This window comes from Podarcis muralis, chromosome 8 (assembly GCF_964188315.1).
Source record: "Podarcis muralis chromosome 8, rPodMur119.hap1.1, whole genome shotgun sequence".
Classification (NCBI taxonomy): Eukaryota; Metazoa; Chordata; class Lepidosauria; order Squamata; family Lacertidae; genus Podarcis; species Podarcis muralis.
In genome coordinates this window covers 18,808,238-18,832,851 of record NC_135662.1, presented here as the reverse complement: position 1 = coordinate 18,832,851, position 24,614 = coordinate 18,808,238, and the positions used below count along the sequence as shown (strand labels likewise).

The 24,614-nt window shown below is 41.7% G+C and overlaps 1 protein-coding gene across 3 annotated transcripts in view; it reads right to left on the bottom strand.

Annotated features, from left to right (window-relative positions):
* CSMD3 (CUB and Sushi multiple domains 3) overlaps window positions 1-24,614 on the bottom strand; it is a 601,007-nt gene that overhangs the window by 18,823 nt on the left and 557,570 nt on the right. For all 3 annotated transcript variants that reach the window (XM_028736265.2, XM_028736266.2, XM_028736267.2), the window contains 7 exons: window positions 24,236-24,415; window positions 22,992-23,165; window positions 15,621-15,794; window positions 15,211-15,284; window positions 7,945-8,056; window positions 6,779-6,958; window positions 2,121-2,186 (listed from right to left, as the gene is read on the bottom strand). In XM_028736265.2, coding sequence (XP_028592098.2) covers window positions 2,121-2,186; window positions 6,779-6,958; window positions 7,945-8,056; window positions 15,211-15,284; window positions 15,621-15,794; window positions 22,992-23,165; window positions 24,236-24,415 — 960 coding nt within the window. The remainder of the gene's footprint in view (window positions 1-2,120; window positions 2,187-6,778; window positions 6,959-7,944; window positions 8,057-15,210; window positions 15,285-15,620; window positions 15,795-22,991; window positions 23,166-24,235; window positions 24,416-24,614) is intronic.

Sequence of the window (24,614 nt, the reverse complement as noted above, 5' to 3'; positions counted from 1 at the left end):
ACACTCAAAATGTATAATTAACCCTTCTCAGTTTTATAAAGACAATGTTAACTACTTTTAGTTTCCTCTGATTTCTATAAGTGACTTGAGTTCATGCTTACGTGGGATTTAAAGATGCTTGCTGTTGGCTAGGTCATATACACAAATGAAGATTTTGTGTGCATGCATTGTGAGAGAGAATGAGATACAGATGCACTATTCATTGTGTAGACACATCTTATAATGTAATTGAGTCTAGGGTAACAATGAATGGTTACATATTTTGATGTAAAATTGATGGTCCAACCTTACTACCTCTGATAGTACCTGGGGGCGTGTTGCAGGCACTGTCCCCTGCCCTGATCTGCTGCTCTTTGGGCACCAATTTCCCCTTGTTAAGGCTTATTTGTCCTTCATTATGTGATTTGCATGAATGGCATGTATTACATGGATTCACCTTTCTGGATCAGGCAATGTGAGAAGCAACCCTCAGACTCTGATCTCTGTAACAGCAGTGGGGAAAGACAGCTCAACTTTCCTTGTGGCTTGGCTCAGCCCATTGCTAGGCAACTTATAGCCCTGTAATATACCACTCCTAAATGCTCAGTCACCCAAATGCAATCCTTGTCATAGGGTGTGCTGGGAATGCAACCAGGGATCATGCCAGAGGACAGTGCAGAGACACACGAGTGTGAGCACTGCCTCGGGACTCATCCTCGCACCTCATGCAACAAGACATTCAAGGCTCCCAGAGCTCCCCATGTAAGGATGCCAATACCTCCATCCCTACAAATAACTCATTGTGTTCCTCAGCCCGTATAGGTTAAGGGCCCTATAACATCTCCACCGACTATACCCTAGCCAATTAGCCTCCCAGTACCTCTGGGTAGGTTTTGCTGTTGGATTCAGGATTCTCGTTTCAAGTAAACCTGGTTCTCAGGAGGCCTCTAATCAAAAGTCAGTATGTTTGTCTTGTGTTTTATTGCCTCTCTCATATCTAGGCCCCTGCCATTGGTGGACTCACTGCTAATGGGGCGCCCACAACTTCTGGCACATGGGCCTAATTAGGCTTGTTGCATCTTCACATTTGGCCTGCAATACCATTTTGGCCAAACCCATGGCGACCTGCTCTTCATCTGGCATCATACATGACATCAGGTGTTGGGCAGGTAAGGACACAGCTGGGCTAGAAGGGGGTTTGCAGGAACTGCCATGCACTGATTTCTTCTTCTAATGTTCCGTTTTACTGAAAGCTTTGTAGCAGTAGTTCAATAAAGCTTCAAAAATTGTCTTTATAATCCATATGCTATATACATTTTCCTTATGTTTTTTTTTTTTACTATATTGAGAAAGCATACATCATGTCCTAGAAATTTGCAAAAAATGCACATATGGAAAAACCCTGGAATAGAGGATTGGATTTTATTCCTTAGCTTAATTGCCTTCAACACTACTAAAGTTTGCAAACATGTATTGCAGGATCACATTTGACAACAGTGGATAATGAGGCTGTTTTCCCAAAAGGAAGAAACAAGGAGACTTTTTATCTGAATTTAGGTTTAATGCAGTAACATTTGAATGGATTGAAGGGGGGGGGAGGCGGGAGGAGACAGTAAGCCTGGTTCTTCCAAAATACCGTCTTCCCTCTCCTTAATGTACAGACTGTGGCAGTGCGATATTGATACATACTATGGACAAATTCAGCTGCTGATTTATCAATGGAATAGTTTGAAAGTAGTACGAGTTCTGCTATCAACAGATCTTATGTATATCAGTTCTGAAGAGCACTGTTGTTTTGAGGCAGCTGAGAAATGACTTTGCAACCCAGGCAGCACCACATCTTGGAAAAGATAGATGAATGGTAGCTGAACACATCCTGTTAAACTGGGAGGCTGCCATTTATGTGAAGAGCAAAAACAGAATTATTCCGACACTGCATCATTCCTTTTTGACAAAATATCTCCTGTTTTTGTCTCGTGCTTATTCGGCAATGAAATATCAACAGCAAGCTAACATCCTCGTAGGCTGCAATGCTAATATGTTGTGCAAATCTTTTCTGTTCTGTTTCTGAACTGCCTAGTCAGTAAGGATTTTTATATATATATAAATAAATAAATAAATAAATAAAGTAAGTTACTCACCATTTAATTTAGGACTTGGTGTCCCCAAAGCTGGCCTAGGGTCTTTCACCAATATTTTTGAACCAGCTGTTGATATAAGTAATACAAAATAAGTTATTATTACATCTATGCTGGTTGTGATACATTAAATGTAGAAATAGACACAAATATATCAAAGATGAAATACCAATGTCATTAAATTGCAAATAAGCAAAGAGGCGAGACATTTCTCACGTATCTATATTGGAAACCAACATAAATCCAAAAGACAAATCTGGTGGGAGCTCAGTTCAACTGACATCATCTTGCAACACAGATGCAGACTGCCTTGTTTTAGTACACTCATAGTTCTATCACAATTCCCAGGGGTTCTATGAATCAAGATTACTTCCATAGATTTCAGTCCAAATATAGTGTAGGCTGTATGTGCTTTACAAAAGCAACACAGTATTTTAACTGATCCTCATGTCTTTCCCTAAATATGAATTGCATTGTTATGAAGTTGCTGAAAACTCTTTTGGAGGCCTCCTACCTTGTCTCAGAATTTCGTTTTACACAGCTCCTTTTGCAGGAGTGCCGTGCACTGATAGTGATTTACAGCTGGTTGAAGCTTTGGCTGCAGCTCTGGCCTTGTGTGGGATCAAATCCCAGTAAGTTACTGGATGTTACAGCTTGATGAACATTGTCTGGCAGTACCTACACATTCGCCTGCAGAAATTCATGGGGCTGCCATTGGGGATTTGTGGAAGAATCAATTGCATGATGAAATGGGGGGGGGGTGTCGTTTCTTTAATTCACATGACTTTAAAATAAGGGTAGATGCACTTACTTAAATTGCAGCAGCTGCATGTATGCACTCAGAGGCGCCAATTCCTACAATGCATCCATATATATAGTCCCCCACAAAAGAACCCCTATTTTAGTTAGTGATCTGCTGAAGCCAATGCCTCAGATTTCTCAAAGGTCCCCCCCCCCCCCCCCGTGGAAGAGGCATTTGCTCTTCTGCTTCATTTGTGAGGTACTTTAGAATTACTTCAAGATTTTGGGTGGTGTGGAGTTCAGCTGACCTTATCATAGTGTGCTGGTTATGGGCAGTGAGTGTGCTTTCCTTTCCATTAATCATTTCTCCAGCTCCCTGCAGCCTCCCTAGCTCTTCACGCTTCCTGATATGAAGAACCCAACAGGGGAAAATTTTCCTCCTCTGAACCTTAATTGATGTGTAAGAAGCTGTAAAGTCTAGCTACCAGGCACTCGAGATTGGTGCGCTTGTGGATATTGTTTTTTTTTTTTAAGGAAATACTTTCAACACTAATTTATTTGAAAGTTCTCTCTCTCTCTCTCTCTCTCTCTCTCTCTCTGTGTGTGTGTGTGTGTGTGTGTGTGTGTGTGTTGAAAGAATATGGAGGGCTACTCTGGACACCACATGATCCACTTGTTGGGCCAGTGTGTATGTAGGGCCTCCATCTACATACATAACTGATAACCGCCTCATGCATTCTAAGACGAGTTCAGTGAACAGATCAAAATTAAGTAAAATTTCAAGAATCAGAGAGCCAACAAATAAGAATAAGTATATATATATATATATATATATATATATGCTTTCGTAGATTTTCACGGGTATAGGAATGCAGGTTTTGGTGTCCTCGGGTGTCTTCCCGTGTAAAAGTTGGGGTGTCTAGGCGACGTTTCGACGAGGTCTCACTCGTCATCTTCAGGCTGGTGCTTTCGGCTTCTTGTTACTGGAACAGAGCAGGATCTCAGTGTTTGAGTTCCTATAAATACTGTCGAGGAGGTGTGGTGTATAGCCTCCAATGTTCTGGGCAGAGAGGCAGTTCCCAGGCTAGTGTGCCTTTTCTTCTTTTGTTCCTTAATTGCTTGAGGGATATCTTGAGTGATTTCTTGAGTGATATCCTCAAGATATCACTCAAGATATCCCTCAAGCAATTAAGGAACAAAAGAAGAAAAGGCACACTAGCCTGGGAACTGCCTCTCTGCCCAGAACATTGGAGGCTATACACCACACCTCCTCGACAGTATTTATAGGAACTCAAACACTGAGATCCTGCTCTGTTCCAGTAACAAGAAGCCGAAAGCACCAGCCTGAAGATGACGAGTGAGACCTCGTCGAAACGTCGCCTAGACACCCCAACTTTTACACGGGAAGACACCCAAGGACACCAAAACCTGCATATATATATATATATATATATATATATATATATATATATATAAAATAAAAAGTAGCACCTTAGAGAACAACTAAGTTTGTTCTTGGTACAGTGGTACCTCGGGTTAAGTACTGTATTTTTTGCTCTATAAGACGCACCAGACCACAAGACGCACCTAGTTTTTGGAGGAAGAAAACAAGAAAAAAAATATTCTGAATCTCAGAAGCCAGAACAGCAAGAGGGATCGCTGCGTAGTGAAAGCAGCAATCCCTCTTGCTGTTCTGGCTTCTGGGATAGCTGCGCAGCCTGCATTCGCTCCATAAGACGCACACACATTTCCCCTTACTTTTTAGGAGGGAAAAAGTGAGTCTTATAGAGCAAAAAATATGGCACTTAATTTGTTCCGGAGGTCTGTTCTTAACCTGTAACTGTTCTTAACCTGAAGCACCACTTTAGCTAATGGGGCCTCCTGCTGCCACCGTGCCGCCAGAGCACGATTTCTGTTCTTATCCTGAAGCAAAGTTCTTAACCTGAGGCACTATTTATGGGTTAGCGGAGTCTGTAACCTGAAGCGTATGTAACCCGAGGTACCACTGTATAAGCTTTCGTGTGCATGGACACTTCTTCATATACATGCACATGAAAGCTTATACCAAGAAGAAACATAGTTGGTCTCTAAGGTGCTGCTGGACAATTTTTTTAAAAATTTTTTTTATATATTTCGACTGCGTCAGACCAACACAGCTACTTACCTAAATAAGAATCAGATAAGCCAACAAATGAAAATCAAAGAATATTCTGTCTGTCTGTCTGTCTGTCTGTCTGTCTGGGGGGGGGGGGGGAGTTGCTTAAGTCAATGGAACCTTGTCACAAACCCATTGTCATCCCCATGCACCTTGCAGGAAATCTTGTGGGGCTGCCAAGCATTTTAAAAGGTCCTAAGCACTAATCTATATTCTTAAAAGGGTTTGGAAAATGACACCAGTTTTATCTTCTCAAACCAAAGTCACACATTCCTTATAGGTCAGGGTTGCACAAAAATTACAAAGGATCTATGAAAGGAAAGAGAAGTTTGGGTGATAAAGGCAGACCAACTTTGCAGCTGCCACATGTGTCCTTATTACTGTGATGTCTTCTGTAACTTGAATTGCTACGAGACAGATGAAAGCCACACAATTCTTTATTCCTTTAAAGTCACCAGTGCAGTCATTTTTGTGAAGACTATTTTCATCAGCAACAACAGAGGACAAGGGAACATCCTGCTTTTCTCCTAATGACCTTCCCATTTGAAACAGGCTCCTTCAGGTTTTCTGCATGTATCAATAAGATCAAAAAGGCTCCACAAGTTTGTGCCAGAGCACCCTTTTTGAAGCAGGCTGTCCTGTGGAATGACTTGCACTACTGAACGAAATGATACCAGCCTGGTCTTTCATACTATTTGCACTCCAGTTAACTTATTTTACAAACATGAAACTTTATCCTCCCCCCCCCCCCCAAGAAAATAATGAAACTGGGTGGAGAAGCAGCAGAGGTGTAAAGGGGAAAGAGTATTTAAAGAAACATGCCAACAGCTTATCTACCTACTCTTCATCTCTCCATTCTTAAAGGATACCACACTTTTAGATGAACTTCTGTACACCTAGAAAATAATGCTGGACAAAATCTTGAACCCTCTGTGTGTGTGGTTTCTTGGGAGAGAATTTACAATGAGCCGGTGTTGTATATAGAATGCTAAACCTGGAACCGAAGGTTTAAACCTCATCTCATCCACAATTATCACTAGGGTCAATTGCTTTTTCCAAACTTAACATTACACACTGCACCATACAACCATAAACTCTTAACAGACAAATGTAATCACATACACACATACCTAAACCATGGTAGCCAGGTAACCAGGGGCAGGGGCAGCAGAAGGGGTGTGTGGTGGGTGCAGGTTGCCCCGGGTGTCACCACTGAGGGGGTGCAAAATGCTGGGCAGTACTCACCACGGGGCCTGCAGCGCGCCCGAGCCACACGTCTCTCCTGGAAGTGACACAGTGACTTGGGCGCACGCAGGCTCCATGCTGCCCAAACGGTCCACCCGCTGCCTCCCCCCCCCCCCAGCTGTAGGGTGGCTGAGTGGGAGGAGGCTGGCAGACTCCGGAGGCCCTGCCCTCGCCCAACCCTGCCGCCGCTGACCAGGGGTAGCCAGTGTGGTATCTTCTAGACGTTGCTAAACTATGATAGCTGGCTGATGAGAGCTGTAGTCAAATAACACATGGACTTCATCAAACTGGCTACCCCAGTTAAAATGATTATCTAAACTGGGTCCATGTGTAATGTGACATAATCACTGACCCCTTTCTCACAGCACAGGTTGGCTGGGATGAGAAGATACGTGGCATGGAATATCAAATTACAAGGGGGGGGGGACTATAAAGAGAGACAGAGAGTGAGGGCAGTCTTCTGTCTCCCATCCTATCCAGTTCTGCCCTGAATAACTAAACAGGAGATGCAAGAAATTACCTTCGCATACAGGCACTTTCCCTGTCCAAGTGCCATCAGATCTGCAGACTCTGTGTTCCGAACCTCCAGCGAGAAAGAACCCTGGTTGGCAGTTGTATATCAGGGTATAACCAAGTGAAGGAAGATCCATCCCTGCAACATTCGTGTGAGCTGGCGATTCTGGCTGCTTGCAGTTGTGAGCTAAAAAGGAAGCCATAACTCATCACATATGTGACAAAACACAAGACAAAATAAAAATCATAGTTCCCCATGTATGGATCTCCCACCCAGACAAAATTAGATGTCCCCCACACTAGCTATTTTTCGACAAAATGTCAAAACACACTCATTCCTCAAGGCTTTGGCAGGGGGTGGGGTAAGATCCATGCTAAGCTGTTTACACTGTGGATATTAACTGATGCTTTAAAAAATAAAATAAAGACTATGGATTTTCTAAGTATTAAGATATATATTTTCTGCAGGGTTTTTTTTTTTTTTTTAATGTTTTAAGCTGCCCTGGGCTCCTTTTGGAGAGGAAGGTAAAAGAATAAATATGATAATATAAACTAACAGAAATAAACCATGGCATTGAAAGACAGATATGATCAGTGCTTGAATTATACATGAAGAGACAAGAGGACCCTTAACAAAAGCCACAAACTCCATCCTAAGACCCTCTAATGTAAACCAAATTGTGCCCACTCCTGTAGCTTTCTAAAAACAGAAGCGAAGGTGGCTGACACAAAAGGAAAAGGGGGCTTGAACCATCCTGCCTCGTGCCCCAATATAATTAGCAAAGGCACACAGGTCTGGATGTGCTTCACCTTATTTTGAAATAGCCTGATTCGTGATATTTAAATTGTTTACATCAGTGCTATATCATTAGGATATTGTGGAAAACAAACCTTGATGCAGATAATGAGCCAGCAAAAGTCACTAGCAAAACACCCACTGAGATCAAGGACCAGAAGTCTGCCCTTGTATTCTTTTTAAATATGTTTATTACTTGTTTTTTTGCCACCCCGGGCTTCTTTTGGAGGCAGGGCAATACAGAAAATCAGTCAATCCATTTATTCCATGTACCACATTTAAACTAGAAATTACCAGGATGGCATCCAACATAACAACTTAAAACAATCCACTAAAACACACTGAATGCCACAAGAAGATATGTCTTATGGACTTACGTATGCATTCTGGCTGAATACCACTCCAGGTAAGATCAGGAAGACAGGTGCGTGTTGTAGAGCCTTGAATAAGGTAGCCTTTTCTGCAGTGAAACTGTACGACATTCCCCACCTATGAAAACATTATATTGATTTGGTCAAGACTAAATTAAATGGTGAATATGACACAAAATATCTCTACGCCTTCCCCAGCTCTGATTTTAATAATACCTATTTCTTTTCAGATGTAACTGTGGGTTTTTTTTGCTACCTGCTGCTCGAAGGGATCTATGAACAATGGGGATATTGCAATAAGATGACAGACAAAGTCTTTACAGTCAACAATTCTTGGCTATTAGCATCTGAAAAGCCAAGTTCATTCAATAATTATTGGAACCATTATTGCTATTTGTTGCAAGCATTTAAGTAGCACTATGAAAAACATTTTATTTCCTGGCCGCACCCAACAAACAATTCTTAGTTCCTTCTGCTGCCAGGGACAACAGTGGCTTCGAATGACCTGTTAATTAAAACTCATTCAACTGCAGATAGGTTTATCATATGGAAGCATAAAAGATACAGTGGTACCTCGCAAGACGAATGCACAGAAGGGTTTTTTGTTTTTTGAGCTGCTTCGCAAGACGATTTTCCCTATGGGCTTGCTTCGCAAGACGGAAACGTCTTGCAAGTTTGTTTCCTTTTTCTTAACACCGTTAATACAGTTGCGACTTGACTTCGAGGAGCAACTCATAGAACGCGGTGTGGTAGCCTTTTTTGAGGTTTTTAAAGACTTTGGTGATTTTTGAAGCTTTTCCAAAACTTTCCCGACACCGTGCTTCGCAAGACAAAAAAAATCGCAAGACGACAAAACTCGCGGAACGAATTAATTTTGTCTTGCGAGGCACCACTGTACTAGAAAATTAAAAGCGATGAATAACCTTTATGAAAGCTTCAGACAATCAGGCTGCAACGTGAGTGTTTCAGTGACAGCATGAATTAACAGTCTTCTGAAATGTCTCAAATGATACCTTTTTTCTAAACTGGTTCTAGAATAACCACACACGCGTGGCTAGGCATAATGCAGAAAAGGGAGTAAGGGTATGTTTGGGGCGAAGGAGCTCATAAGCACACAAAAGGGCAGCATAATGAATGAGAAGCTGTTGTTAATTTTCCAGTATTCATGTTGCAGTATTCACATGGCATTGTTTCTTTTCATAATAAACACGCCACGTAGCCAATCAGACTTCAATTTGCTCAGCTAATTGCAAATAAGTTTACGGTCATTTCAAATACCAGTATTTCAACAATAGCCTAGCATAGGTTTCATGTTCTGTTTTCTCTCAGGGCAGTAAAACGACTTGTAAAAATAAAAAGCAGTTCCAACCCTCTATTCTCTTTTAGGTTTGCTAAAAGCTTTCCTTGCATGAGAGCAAGCTGAAGAATGCCCATAGTCTCTGTGACTGCTTGAATAAACACAATATTGTTTTCCCCTTTTTGATAAACCTATTTCACAGGAACCCAAAAGGAGTCCCACCATGTACACCTCTCTTGCCCCAGTTCCTATAAATATAAAGTGCTAATCCCCCATCTCCTTGGGATTCAGCCTATGTGCTGACATCACACACCTCCAGTGTCTCTTTTAACTGGATTGTTGCCCCACAACCATCTTTCAACATGTTCCTGACACACAACATAAAAGCATAATCCCCATCACTGCTTGGTTTTTTCAGGCTTCCGGGGAGTTCTGCTGAACTACGTACATACACAGATGCCGCTCTTTGCGTAAACGCTGAACTTAAATCAGAAATTACATTCATGTAAGCATTCTTAAGGAAATCAGCCCTGAGTGCTCACTGGAAGGACAGATCGTGAAGCTGAGGCTCCAATACTTTGACCACCTCATGAGAAGAGAAGACTCCCTGGAAAAGACCCTGGTGTTGGGAAAGATGGAGGGAACAAGGAGAAGGGGACGACGGAGAACGAGATGGTTGGACAGTGTTCTCGAAGCTACCAGCATGAGTTTGACCAAACTGCGGGAGGCAGTGGAAGACAGGAGTGCCTGGTGTGCTCTGGTCCATGGGGTCATGAAGAGTCGGACACGACTAAATGACTAAACAACAACAAAGCCTTCTACCTTGTAAGATTTGTTAGACTTTATTGCTTGCTTTATTTTTAATGCAGTTTCTGATTCATTCTACTTCTGTAACTTGACGTAGAAGCCTGTTGTTGATCATTAACTATAGTTGCAACTGGTCTTTTCGCACAAGCCTCAAGCTGCCTGCTCACTTAGAGGGTGCTGGAAGGTCTGTTACCCACTGCTCCAAGATCTGGACTCCACATCTCCAGATTTTAAAAATAATTAATGTGGTGACAATTGTTGACTATTAAAGAGGTAAACAAATGCCTATCAGCATGTTCTACCTTGAAAGAGAGGAAGCAAGTGAGCCCTTGTGACAGGACTCCTAAAACACTGAGCAAGACCCACTGTCATGACATCAGAATTCTTCATTCCTGAAGACCCCACTGCCCCCATTCTGCCAGAGAGCCATCCAGCAGAAGTTAATTGCCCAATTGCATGCCACCCAGTCACCCAATAAGACTCTAAGAGCTATACCAGATGGGGGTGCTAATTGTCTTTACAATCATACAATGGGGTTTTTGGGGGTGTTGGGTTAAATTAATAGAAGGGAATTGAATATTTTCCTTGCTCCTCATGGGCCTGAAAAATGGCGCCCACCTACTCACAGCTTCCAATAGCTCCAGGTGGAACATTCCCATTGGTGACAATGGGTGTTTTCCTTCTGGGGCTATGAGCAGCTACAGAGTGAAGGATTTTCATCAGGACTGAGGCAGGTGAGGAGTAGATTAAAATTTCATCCCTTGCTTGCTCTTAATTTTTTAGTTTTATGTTTTTAAAAATCTATAAAATGTGATTGCTAAAGGCAAGTTAAGCATCACATCTAGTTTTGCCCTAAAACTGATCCTAAAGCAAACCTATGTACATGTAACTGCCATTTAAAATATTCACAGAGGTTGCATTTACCTTTTGAAGGATGGCAATCACAGGCCCTGAAGTTCATTTTGGTATTCTCAATGTCAGTTTCCTGATCTGATTTTCTCACATTTAATCAATATGTCTTGCACAAAATTGTTCTAACACAGTTCACTGTTGGCTAAATCTGAGACAAGTTTCTGCTTTATTAAAACTAGACATCAGATTTTGTTTTGGATTCCCCCCCCCCCTCATTGTTGAAACAAATGCTTTGTATGCAAAAGGTTTCAGGTTCCAATCATTGTGTCTTCAATTAGGACTGGGAAAACTTTAATGTTAAGGTGCCCATGTTTACAGGAGCTGTAGCTCAGCAGTAGAGTACATATTCCTCATGCTGAAGCTTTCAGCTTCAATTCCTGGTATCTCCAGTTAAAACAAGATGTTGGAAAAATACCCGGGAAGGCCGCCACCTTCCCAAGACACCGAGGCGTCTCTCCGGTGGTCACCCTCTGGCTGTAAATCTTCCTCAATCCAGAGAGACCGGTAATAAGCGACCCCTCCATCCTGAGAGGAGCACACTCGTCTTCTGGCATCCCATTGCAGAAGAAAGAGACAATCCGTAGCTCTAAACTACTTTGTTTACATTGTCTATACACAGAGCTTCCTTCCAGCATGTCTGCTGTCTCTGAGCAGCAGTACAGAAGAGCACACTTCACTCAGAAGCGAAAGTACCTTCTTACAGTACTGAGACCGAGCAGAGACTTCCTGTCTCACGCTCTCAGACACCATTGTGCTCTCAACAACCATTGTGCTGCTCCTCGCAGCTGGTGAGATAAAAATCCTAACAGAAAACCCACCTATTAAAACACACACACACACTTTATCTCATTTGTGACGTCCCCCTTTCCCCACATTACTGAAGTTATAACTGATATAATACCACAAAACACACAATCTTGGACTGATGTTGTGTATAAATGTCTCAATATTCCAGGTGTTTTATCAAAGCAAACGTAGTCATTGGTTACACTTGGAAGGGGAAGATGCAAATACACTAAACAAACTGAAAGCTGCAGCAAACTGCATGCTTCACCTCTGGAATTCATTATATATATACTTGTAAGTATATACATAAGAAGGCTTTGCAGCACTGTTTACAGTCTGCTGCAGTTCATCTTCCACTAAAAACTGTGGTTTTCATTTCATTGGCTGTGGCAAAATAGCATAACTTATGTAATTTGCAATTATTTATTATGTATATTAAGTTATTCTACCTCATTTTGTTATTCCACCCCACAAGGGATGCCTTATGCTTCCCTGACTGCCCTTTGTAAGTTCAGACTGAATGTCTGAACTGAAGAGGGCTATTGTCAGACAGGAAATAGGAAGGAGAAGAATACAGGAAAAGTAGAAGCCACAGAACAAAACAAAACAAGTAAAAGAAATGGGGAAACCCTTTCATTTCTGTTTTGTATCTAACACTGTACTTTTCTGTTGCTAAACAAACTCATCTTCCTGTGCTATCACTTTCCTACATTTCATAAGCATTAAATTCACAGGAAAGAATGACTTTCTAAGTTGCTCCTTATCTCCATGCTGAGTTTCATACTGATATTCATAAAACTGACCCAAAAGCTAATAGAAGGCTACCACTAGCGTAATGGATCTATTTTTCTTTCTAAATTCAGATTGTGCCTTGGATCCTTTCAGGTTTAATAAAAATGAAGTTGCTGAATTTACACACACGTACAGACACACACACAAAATAAATTGGGGGGGAAAGAATTGAGCTTAAAAGTATTGCATACGTGACAGATTTATCCAAATAAATCCAAGTTATTTCATCTCAGTGCCATGTTGTCCTGTAATGGCTTGTCGTCAGAGCGCTATAAACAATTTCCTATGTTACCAGCAGTACCTCTACACAAATATTTCAAGCCCACAGTTCATTTCATGGAAGCAATTTGTTTTGGAAGCTTGCAGATGAAGTTGGTAAAATCTGACACCCAAAATATATTTTGCATTTGTACAATCTGTTCAGCTGTTCAGAAAATATCAACAGTACAACAAAGTGCTGGGCAGGTTGGCACAGACATTAAATGCACAGAATTATTGTTCATGTTATGTTACAGGTTCATTTACATGCCTCAGATGAGATTCAAAGTAGGGCTAAAGGGGCATACATCTGCATGCATATCAGCAATTTTATTAGTATCCACATTGGTGACAATGGACAGCTACAGAAACCAATATCAGATGCAAAAACTGTTCAGACATGTGGAGTCATCCTCAACCCCTCATCCCAGAGTTTTGTTTTCCTTTTAAAAAATGTAGGCTGCAATTTCTAGCTGAAGACTGGTGTAGGACATCTTGGGGCTTGTACACCCTTTGCACTGGATTTTGTTCTGTATAAAATCCCTTTGCAGTGGGAAAGTACATACGAACACACACACATATCTTTTCCCATTTGGGTGAAAAATTGCTTGGGGAAAAGTGTCGTCTAGTGGTGCCTTTACATACTTATGATCCTGTGGCTGTGTTTTATAAATGAAAAGAAAAAAGGAGCAAGGAAAGAAACTAGGTATTGTTACGAATGCTGGCCAGATATCGCTGCCATACCTATGTCAGCCAAGTTGTTTGCTAATGCCATAAAATGGCTGGTAGATTTCTTCCATGAGCTAATGGTAGAGAAACAGATGGAAAGGTTTCTTGAGGGTTTTCAATGGAAGAGACCAAACCTATGGGAAGCCTATGAGTAAGACCTGAGCGCAAGAGCACTCTCCCCTTTTGTGGTCTCTAGCAACTAGTATTCAGAAGCAGTGTGCCTTTGACCATGGAGGTAGAACATAGTATCTCACCCACTCCTGCTTCTTTAAAAATAGAAGCTCCTGATCCTTTGTGGCTGTGGAGAAAAGCTTGAAAATATATGGGTCATCCTTGCTCAATTCCCAAAGCTCTGAATCTCCTTTACTGCCTTGCAAAGCTCCTTTCTCTTCTCCCTTGGCTACTATATCTTTCCTACTGTATTTACTGAATATCTATCCCTACTATTCATCCCTTTCATTTCCTCCAGGCTCAGCACTACTGTCTTCTTCACTCTTTCAAGTTGCTTCCTACAAATTCTGCCAGAAGGCTTTTTTTAAGTGGCAGATGCGCTTACAGTACAATTTCATGCATGTTTATTTGGAAAGTAAGTCATGAGTGTGTTCAGTGGGGCATAGTCCCTAGTAACTGTGCTTGGGATTGCAGCCTTAAACACTGAACTATCTTTAAAATTTGTGCCGAATATTTGCAAACACAGATGCTCGCTGTGCTTTGGAAGCTCCCGAGGCATTACTGCCATTGCTTCCAAGCCTTTGTGAGCACTTTCTAATGCAGAATTTTATGCATTACAATATAGTACAAATCAATGCAAATTCTGCGAGAACCATGGCCTTGGTTTTTTCTATACTTACTGATAGCATGGTGACATGTTTGCATTATATCAGTTTAGCTCCGGAGCAATTAGAATCTCTCTTTATGAGATTTTATTTCTGTGAACAAATACGGAGGTCTTTCATGTTTAATGGGTTTGTTTTTTTCATTTACACATCTAAAAAGAAAACTTCCACAGTATGTTTCCAAACAGCATGAGATTGGCTACTCTTGTATTTCTATTAAACGGGGGCAAAGTATTCTACTCTAAAAATGGGTCACAAACGTGTTATGAAAATATTGGTTTAAACTTAAAATTTGAAAAAGTATGGGTGACAGTAAAAGATCCTATAAACTGAAATTGCCATTCAGTCACATAGATTTGAGCATGATATATTGAAAACCATAGATCGTCAGAAGTAATAACATACCAACATAATAAATCAAGGGGGGGGGGACCTCATATAGTGAGTTTCCATAGGGTTGGAGGATCCATAATCCCACTACTGCACTTTTGGGTTGTTAATAATGTCAATAAAATTTAGAGAGAAAATAAAATAAAAATTGAATGATATATAAAACTCACTAAAATGATAAAGCTCTGGGCTCAAAGATTTCCAGACTTTCACATAACTGGTCAGTTTCAGACCACAGTAGAGCCGTCCTTGCTCATTTTCCCAGACTCATTATGCTTATGTGGCGACAAAACAAAAATAAAGAAAATATTGTAGCATTTTAAGAAATGTGAAACAAGGGACGAGAATTAGCAAGGCACAACTAACAACTTTTCAGATATTGCTGACAAACGTTTGGTAAAGCAGGAGTGGTTCTCAACAGACCACAGTTGTTGAATGAAATGTAAATTCATCTGTCACTCCTACCTGATAGCCAAATGTATTGTTTTGTGATCCATGACGGGGTACTCCAGGGTTATCACAGGCTGTACGGGTGGGTTCTAAGTCAAGGAGAAAATTGTAAAAGTAAAAGACTTGTTAAATTCATAATGGTTTGCAACCAAATTCATGCATTCATTTTCAAAACTGTCCGCATTTAAACTGAGGTGCTCAAACACTATTCTCAAAACTGATTAATGCAACTTAATTGGTAGTATACATAGGCATATTCAAGCAAATATTCAGTACTCTACCCTTGGGAGCCAGTCTGCAGGAATCAAAACCCTTTGCTACACAAGTAGATGTTGTGGATTGCGCCCAGTGAAAATGGGCCCATGATTGAAAAGTGTAAAGAAAGGAGAAGAGCATGCAATAAATTTGGGCAGGTCCCACTGTACCTATGCAATGAGGAGATGATCCACTCCATGTACCATCTGCTTGACATATCCGAGTACTAGAACCAACCAGCACAAATGGGAGATTACAGCTGAAAGAGACTTCTGACTGATAAATGAAACTCTTGCCTTCCCGTTTGCCTTGACCAGGTACTCCTGGGTCACCACAAAACTTTGCTGTGGAGAAGAAAAAAGAAATACATGGAAAATATGTTGATAGTTATTGCTTCCAAACTCATTGGATTAATTTGTTTGGAGATGTAGAATGGCAGCACAAGGTTTCCTACTCTGTCTCCTTCGCTGCTCGATTATGTGATGTGGAATTTTAGAGAGCAGAATCATACAACTGCAGAGTTGAAAATGACCCTAAGGGTCATTGAACCCAAACCCCTGTAATGAAGGAATGACAACTATAGAATCCCTGACAGCTATAGAATCCCCAACATCTGTTAAGACCTAGTTCTGCAAAATGTTAAGGTCATCTTCAATCCTCATTCTAATTTCTGAAGTATTAGCTACCCGTTCCAGCTTCCTGTCATATGCATACTTGATGAACATCGCCTAAATGCATTTATCCAAGTCATAAATGTTGAACCCAGGTCATAACTTTGCAGCACTCCGCTTGTTACTTTTTCCTCAGGTTAATGAGGGACCATTGGTTAGCACAGTTAACCATCTACAAATCCAGGGGGTTTTTTCAGCTACAACTCACTGGATCTCAGTTCTGGCACCTCTCAGTTACGCACCATTGCCCTTATAAAAGAACAAGGGAGGCATTCACGGTGAGTTCCTGCACCTCTTTTTCTAGAAAAACAGCAAATCCACCTAACAATAACATATGTTAGCCCACTATTCATGTGCATGAATTTTATTATTTCGGTCACATACCAGTTCCAGCCCACATACAATATCAAGGAAGTCATAAAACATGATAAGGATACATTTTAATTTGCAATTAGGTATAACAGGGACAATGCAGATATAGCAACAGTTTAAAAATATATAAATTAAGACTTAGTCACTAACATATAACCTAAAATTATCATTTAAGGCCTTAATAATTATGATAACACAGCTTGTTCCCTAAGTTTCATGTCAATCACACAGAATTTGGCTACCCTTAACGTGATCTCAGGATCCTTGTCCTCTACCAGGGATTTTAGACATTGAAGTTCAGATTCATGTGGAGATTTTTGCATAGCAGGGGTAATAAATATAGAGCTTATATCCCCGTAGAAACGGCAGTGTAACAAGGCACAAGAGACAGTTTCTACCTCCATCAAGCCGCAGGGGCAGACTCATTCCGCATACGGTTTACCCTCGATTCTGCCCTGCAATAAGGCAGATGGCAGCACGTTGAATCTAGTGAGGGTAAATGACCATCTGTATTTAGGTATTTGTGATTTTGACAAATATTTTGCTGGGGTAAATCCTCTCCCATCTACTGTATTCATGTGCATGTACACACGCACAGCAAAGAGTTAGACTCATGTGCGCTTCATATCTGGATATCAAGAACTACTAAGTATGTGTAGTTATTATGCAGAGGGTTCAAAGTTGTTGTGTTTTTATTTATTGCTGCTCCTTTGTATTAATAAGAACCCAAACCTTCAAAAACAAATTTTGAAACATTCCTCACACAAATAAATAATCTAATTCATAGCATTCTGGGAGTTGGGTTATTTTTTCCAGGAAGAATTTGTGGAGGAACATCATTCATCTTTCCTCTCTCTCCTTCTTCAGCTTTTCCCCAGCTATATGCTATTGTTGGATGCTTAGTAACTCCCTGTCTGAATAGGTAACCATGGAAACTAGACACCATAGCAATTCACATCACTCTTATTTTTCCCTAGAATATGGAGGTATGCAAAAGAAACATTACCATTTGTAGCAGACCAAGTTCTGGGGTTTTTTCTCTTTTCCCCAACAGAAGTTTGCACTTCACTAATTACCAAAGCAACCTGACCATGTGTGAAAGTGATAATTAATAACACTTCTATCTTATGCCGCAATTAACTGGGGAGGCAGTGCAGAATGCAACCAAACCGTGGCAGATATCCTCTCTGATGCAGGGATATAGTTGAGCGACAGGAAATAATTCTTCAACTCAAAGGAAGCCAAGGATGCAAAAATAGGAGACTGCTGAAAATACACTGGTTTGTTTCAGATTATTCCATGCAGAGTAGCCCCAGGGATGCAGCCACATGAATGACATAATGTCTAACATGGCATGCCCATGGATGCAGCCATTAAGTCACAGCAGCAATCTGCATGATGGGGATGGCTGAAAAATATACCATCACATTCACATGAATCACCATAGGATGCCACTAGTATCTGTGGATTTGAAAGGTTAAGACATCACCTCTCTCCATAATGCTGGACACCCAGCTTGGCTATTGAGAACACAAATGCACCTTCACTTTTGACTTCTCACCCATAATACTATGCCGACAGACTTGGAAGAAAAGTTGAGGACTTTTACTTGTGTGCTTGAATGTACCACAGCTGAAAGGCTGAGGATTTGTAACAGTAGATTTATAGATAAATATAAATTGTTCCATTGGAATAAAACTGGGAACTAGAACAATAATTATAGCTGCTTGGTAGACCACATGCTTTACATGCAAAGCTCCCAAATTCAATCCCCCCCATCTTGAGGTAGGACAGAGAAGTCACCCATCTGAAACTCTGAAGCCTTGCTACCCGTCAGGGTAGTTCAGTTCTGAACTAGACAGACCAATGGTCTGACTCAATACAGAACATAATCCTTTAATCCTATAATAAGACAGTGAGCTGGGTAATTAGGAAGTGCTGAATTGTGTGACAAGTAGTCACAAGTTAGACAAGCTACTGTTTCCCACTTTGATTGATTCTTGAGCAATTTTGCCTGCTCAAAGCAAGCATCTCTGATATTGCTATATAATTAGGCAAATAAAAAGCAAGACATATAGCCAGTGCTTTTTTTTTTCTTAAAAAAGAATGTTTAGGGCTACTCTCATTTTCTTACTCATATTGAAATACTGTCCCTCAATGAGGCCAAACTTAGATTCATAAAATGTTTAGGGGTATGCGTACCCCTGCGTACCCCCAGAAAAAAAGCACTGCATATAGAAGTAAGTTCTGAATAGATGCCTGCAAAATCTTTATTGAAGAGTAAAGTTACAAGCTAACCACTTGATACAACAATATAATGAACTGCATCCTTAGAGACTTCGTGTAATGCAAGATATCCTTCCCCAAAGATTCCTAAGTAAGCTTAAGAGTAATGCGATAAGAGGACCAGTCCCCTTGTGAATCAGTAACTAGTGAAAGCAGAGGTTAGGAGTAAATTCACAGAGCTCCTAGGAGAAGGCTTCCATGCAATATTAGGACCACTTTCACATAAATGCATTGGCCTCATGTAGAGGTTTTGCCTGAATCTGCTAAGAAGGCAATAGTGCATATTGTGAGAATATGTGCAAAAAATTATTAGGGATTCTAGCCTAAGATTGCAATCTAAGAAGCAGAGCAGTCCCATTTGCCCTTCTTCCTGCCCAACACAGAGACACAGGCTCTTATGTCTAAATAAGAAACAGATATTTATTCAAGCCAGTAACACTACGGGGGTGACCATTTTGTGTGGGGGTTCCATTCCTGGCATAAGCCTGCCCCGTTCCACCCCTGTTCTCTTCTCCTCCAGGTCCCAAAGGTCCCGCAGGTTGGCAGTTGTATATCAACTTTTAACTTATATACCTCAATCCTTTACATTTGAAAACTTTTTCTAAGGTCGACCCAGTTTCCCTTCCACGAATTCCCCATTTTTATAATAATAACAGCACAATATTAAAAACAAAGTAGAAAAAATCAAACACCCTTTGGATTTCCAAACCCCACCCTCCCTTCCCCGGTTTCGATCCCAGAACCATTGTCCATTAGTCATCTACTATCAGCCTGGCAACCTCACGTCCGAGGCCCTTAAGTCTCTCTCAATCCCTCTCTGCCGGTTTCTTTGAAAGTCCCTTATAATTAACACCAAGTCTCGGAGGGGCACTCTCTCTATAATGTCCATGTTCCTTCCAGCCAGACCTCCATGTTCAAAAGTGGAGCTCAAATCTTGTTTCTTAATCCTTTTAAAATACTTCACCCTCTTGTTCAGGCTCCTGATCACTTGCTGCTGCCTCTAGAGCAGTGGTTCTCAACCTGTGGGTCCCCAGATGTTGTTGGACTACAACTCCCATCATTCCTGACCACTGGCCATGCTGGATAGGAATGATGGGAGTTGTAGTCCAACAACATTTGGGGACCTACAGGTTGAGAACCACTGCTCTAGAGTTTCCTTTCCCCACCTTGGCTACCCCTAGCCCACCCCAGGCTCCACTGAGATTCTCTGCTCTGTTAGGAGGTTGTGGGGGGTGGGGTTTGGAGCCAGCATCTCTCCTCCATCTTCTGAACTGGCTGAAGTTGAGGCAGGAAGAGTCCCCACTTTGATTTCTCCAGCTCTGGTTCCCACCAATCAGCCTCCCCTCCATCTCTTCCTCCTTCTGCATCAAGGCCTTGCCAACACAAGCCCAGTCTTGACAGCACTGTGGGGTTCATGATCTCACTCTTGCCAGGAGACTACTTCTGGGTTAAATAGCTTGGGATTCCAACTTAACTTGCATGAGTCATTGGGTGTAATGAATTCAGTGGGGCTCCGCTTTTCAGGGAAGATGCATAGGATCCGTCAGTGCAGCGCTCCAAATATGTACCAAATAGCCTCAAAGTCTTGGCTGAATCACATCAGGTTGCCCATATGGTCCTATTAGTACTTTCCCTGGCACAATACATAGAGAGCATTTGCAATGTTCTTTCGCTGGCACAATACATAGAGAGCTACATTTCTCAGGTAATCAAATCCACTGCAGTTATTTTGTTTTTTTAAAAAAGGTTAGTGGTGTGTTGTTGTTTTTTTAAAAAAGAGGAAAAATCTATGCATGAAGCACAGTGTAAAGAGCCAGCATACATTTGTTATTGTAATGAAATCTGCAGCGGTGCAAAATCCATCAATGTCAGCAATTTTATGATAATAAAAATTTCTGTATAAAACAGGTAATTTAATATAATATTGGAACAAAAAGTCCAATTGTCAGAGACAAAGCCTGAAGTCTCTTCTGTACTCCTGGCAGGCCCAGTCCTTATTGATGTCAGCCAGAGTGTTGCCTGAGTAGAGTGCTGGTTCAAACTTGCTTCTGGTGGCACTTTTGTCATATTTGACAAGATTGCTTTACCAGTGCAAAATATGAGACAAAACACTGCCATTGATTCCTCTTCTGTGTCTATGTTCTCCTTGGAAACTGGAATACTAACGGTTTACAGAAATAATGACCCTAAGAGGTAAAGATGTTTTTGTCTCAAGCTAACGAACAAAAAACATCATTCTGAGTCAGCTCTCCCTTCCACCAGCCAGGGCCAGCTTTAGGTTATAGTCCTTGGCAAAGGTCCCATAGGTCACTCCACTGATGGAGACACCACTTAGACCTTATTCAATTACCCAACATAGAGCATTGTCCCAGAAATTATACAACATAAATGGTACCACTTAGTCACCTAGTGGAGTCCACTAAAAATATATACAGTGGTACCTTGGGTTAAGAACTTAATTCGTTCTGGAGGTCTGTTCTTAACCTGAAACTGTTCTTAACCTGAGGTACTATTTTAGCTAATGGGGCCTGCACTGCCACTGCGCCACTGCCACGTGATTTCTGTTCTCATCCTGAAGCAAAGTTCTTAACCCGAGGTACTATTTCTGGGTTAGCAGAGTCTGTAACCTGAAGCGTCTGTAACCTGAAGCGTCTGTAACTCAAGGTACCACTCTATAATAAAGACATGACTGAGGTAAAAGCAGTAAAATGGAAAAAAGTAAAAAGAAAGAAAACCAAAGATCCCAAACAAACAACTTAAAAAGCAGTCCTAAGTTTAGCAAGCCAGCAGAACTGCCCCATGTCAAACTCTGAGCTGGCCTGAGTCTGGTAGAGGGAAAATAAGTATTTAAAATGGAGTTTGACATGGATTGGGACGCAGGTGGCACTGTGTTCCAAATCACTCAGCCTCTTGAGCTTGCAGATCATAAGGTCGAGGGTTCAAATCCGCCTGACAGGTTGAGCTCCCATTGCTCTGTTCCAGCTCCTGTCAGCCTAGCAGTTTGAAAGCATACCAGTGTGAGTAGATAAATAGGTACCACTCCAGCAGGAATGTAAATGGCATTTCCATGTGCTCTGGCACTCGTCTCGGGGTTCTGTGCACCAGAGCGGTTTAGTCATGCTGGCCACATGACCTGGAAAGGTGTCCATGCACAAATGCCAGTTCCCTTGGCCTGAAAGCAGAGATGAGTGCCGCACCCCATAGTCAAATTCAACTGGACTTAAGCGTCCAAGGATCCTTTACCTTTTACCTTTCTCTGACATACCCCACACTTTGGGCTAGTACAAGTCCCACTGTGTTGCCAGATCACATGACTCAGCTGAAAGAGGGTTGAAATAGGTGGACATTTAGGTGGACTTTGTCCTGCTCTGTCCCCAAAACACCCCTTTTGGAATTTATGCCACTGTATATTCTGTCGGTTCACATTCCAGTGGTTGAGTCAGCATAGCTCCAGCTCAGCACATGAGTCATCTATTCAAATTCACTCATCTTGGAGGATACTGGGCTTTGAATGAGCTCAGAAACAGAAATGGGGGGTAGAGGGGTGGGGACAATGGCGGAGATTCATGCTCTGGCAACGAGGGGCAGAGAGCAGGTGGGGGCGGGGCTGGTGTGTGTCCTGAGGCAGGGCATGCCGCATGCAGTGTGGGCGGGGGCCAGCAGTGATGGCACCCTACCAGCGTCGCACTGCCAGGGGTGGTGCGCTCCCCCCCCACTCCTCTTCCTCCGCCAGTGGGTGGGGACAGTTTGCTGGAAGAGGTAAGCTTTAAGCCACCAGGGAAACATGAATGCGAAAGGAGCTTATTTAAGCTCTCAGGGCAGTGAAGTCCACACATGTAATGCTTCCACGAGGCTTTAGTATCAACCATTTCTCAGAAGGCAAGGGCATGAACAAAAGAGCTATACCTGCTGGGTTCAGGAGAAGGACAGATTCATATGGCGGAAGAACACATTGTGGATCTGAGATGAGGGACCTCTGTTCCTCCAGATGTTGCTGAACTCCAATTCCTATCAGTTTCAGTCAGCACAGTCAAAGGTCAGAGGTCAAGGAGGTTGCAGTTCAACATCTGGAGGGCCGGAAGGTCCACATCCCTTATTTATGCATCTACCTTCTGGCACACTATCAAAACGTGTTGGTTTTTTAAAAAGAGAGGTATTTTTTAAATTGGCATAGCTCTCAGAATAAAATGTAATAATTAAAGAGCTACTTACGTAAGCACTGAGGTACTTCTCCACTCCATGTTCCATTCCCAACACAGGTCAAAACCGCCGGAAAAGATAGTTCATAGCCAGGAGAACAGACATAGCTAATACTAAATCCCCAGTCAAAATTTGTCCCTTCTTGCCTTCCATTAGAAATCTGGGGTGGAGTTGGACAGGTAACAGCTGTAAAAACATTTAGAGTCATTAGGAACAGCACCTGCAAATGTCCCCAGTGTCTTTAGTTAGTAGGAGAACCATATGTGCCAATTTAACATTTTTGGAGCACAGTATATTTTTTTTGGGTAGTATCACTACTGGAATAACCACATTTCCTTGAGAGTTATTTCATGAAACACCTTGCTTACTCCTTCTCATAGCTTAATATATGTGATGCTGAGTGATGAATCTTGACAACAAAAGGTAATTTGGAAAGGTGTTAAAGAAATGAAATTAAGGATCTGTCACACACACATACATACAAAACTCCACACATTTGAATTCACTGCATAACTCAGTGCTGCATTTCATAAATCTCTTCTTTGCTTTCTTTCTTTAAAAGGAAATGACCTTTCAATATTATTAATTGTTTTTAGCTACCATGTCAGTAGAGGCTTAGATCCTAAGTTAACTTAAGGGATTCACAGAAGGAAAGTGTTCCATGCCCCATGCAGCATCCTAGATCATCGATAAGCCTCTTTGGAGGGCAAGGGTGTCCTCCTGAACAATATTGGTGTGGAGGGAGAAGGAGGAACTGCTGCAAATTGGGTGGACTTTCACCTTCATTTGGGTGATTCTACCCACCTTCAATGTGTCATCAAACTTTGCTCAGGAGGGTCCTTTAATCCTTTGGAGAGGCATTTTGGGTAGCTGATGTAATCAAGTGCTTTACCAATAAAGAACTAAACTTCTGATTGCATGTCCTCATTGTATAGGAGCTAGATGTGCTCAGGACATAGAAATGAGTCCAGAATCTGCTGGAAAGTGGCACGTCCAGTGGCTTCTTCAGAAACACTTTGACCCTATTGGAAACTATAACTCCAGTCCTGATCTCAACTGTCTCAAAATCCATCTCATGCATACGCACCAGCAATAGATATTTTGTTTTGTACTTTGGGTTGATGCCTGGGACTGCAGAAAGGAAGAGACTGTGCAGATCGCAGTACACAGCCGGTTTACTGAACAAGTAGGCTGTACCAAAACAAACCATTAGAGAGAACTGCACAAGAAACATTCTGCAAATAAAAAAATGATACCTTTACATGCTGGGAGCATTCCACTCCATGTGCCATTAGTGGTGCAAGTACGAATCTGGGAGCTGTTGGATTCCATGGTGTACCCAGGCTGGCACATATAGGTAACATTTTGTCCAACAACGTTATCATCACCGTATCTCAGTCCATTGGCTGGTATACCTGGATCCCCACAACTGATTACTGTGAGAAAACGAGTTAAAGAACAGATAATATAGGGGCAAGGAATGCAGATGGAAATATTTCTTTTTGGAGGGTTGTGGAATGGTAAAATCAATCATTTATTAAGGGAACAATCCAAACCCAAAATCTGCTGGGAGTTAGGATCTGATGGATCCTTGGTTCAGCTGGCTGGTTCCTGATGCACCTGGGCTATACTGAC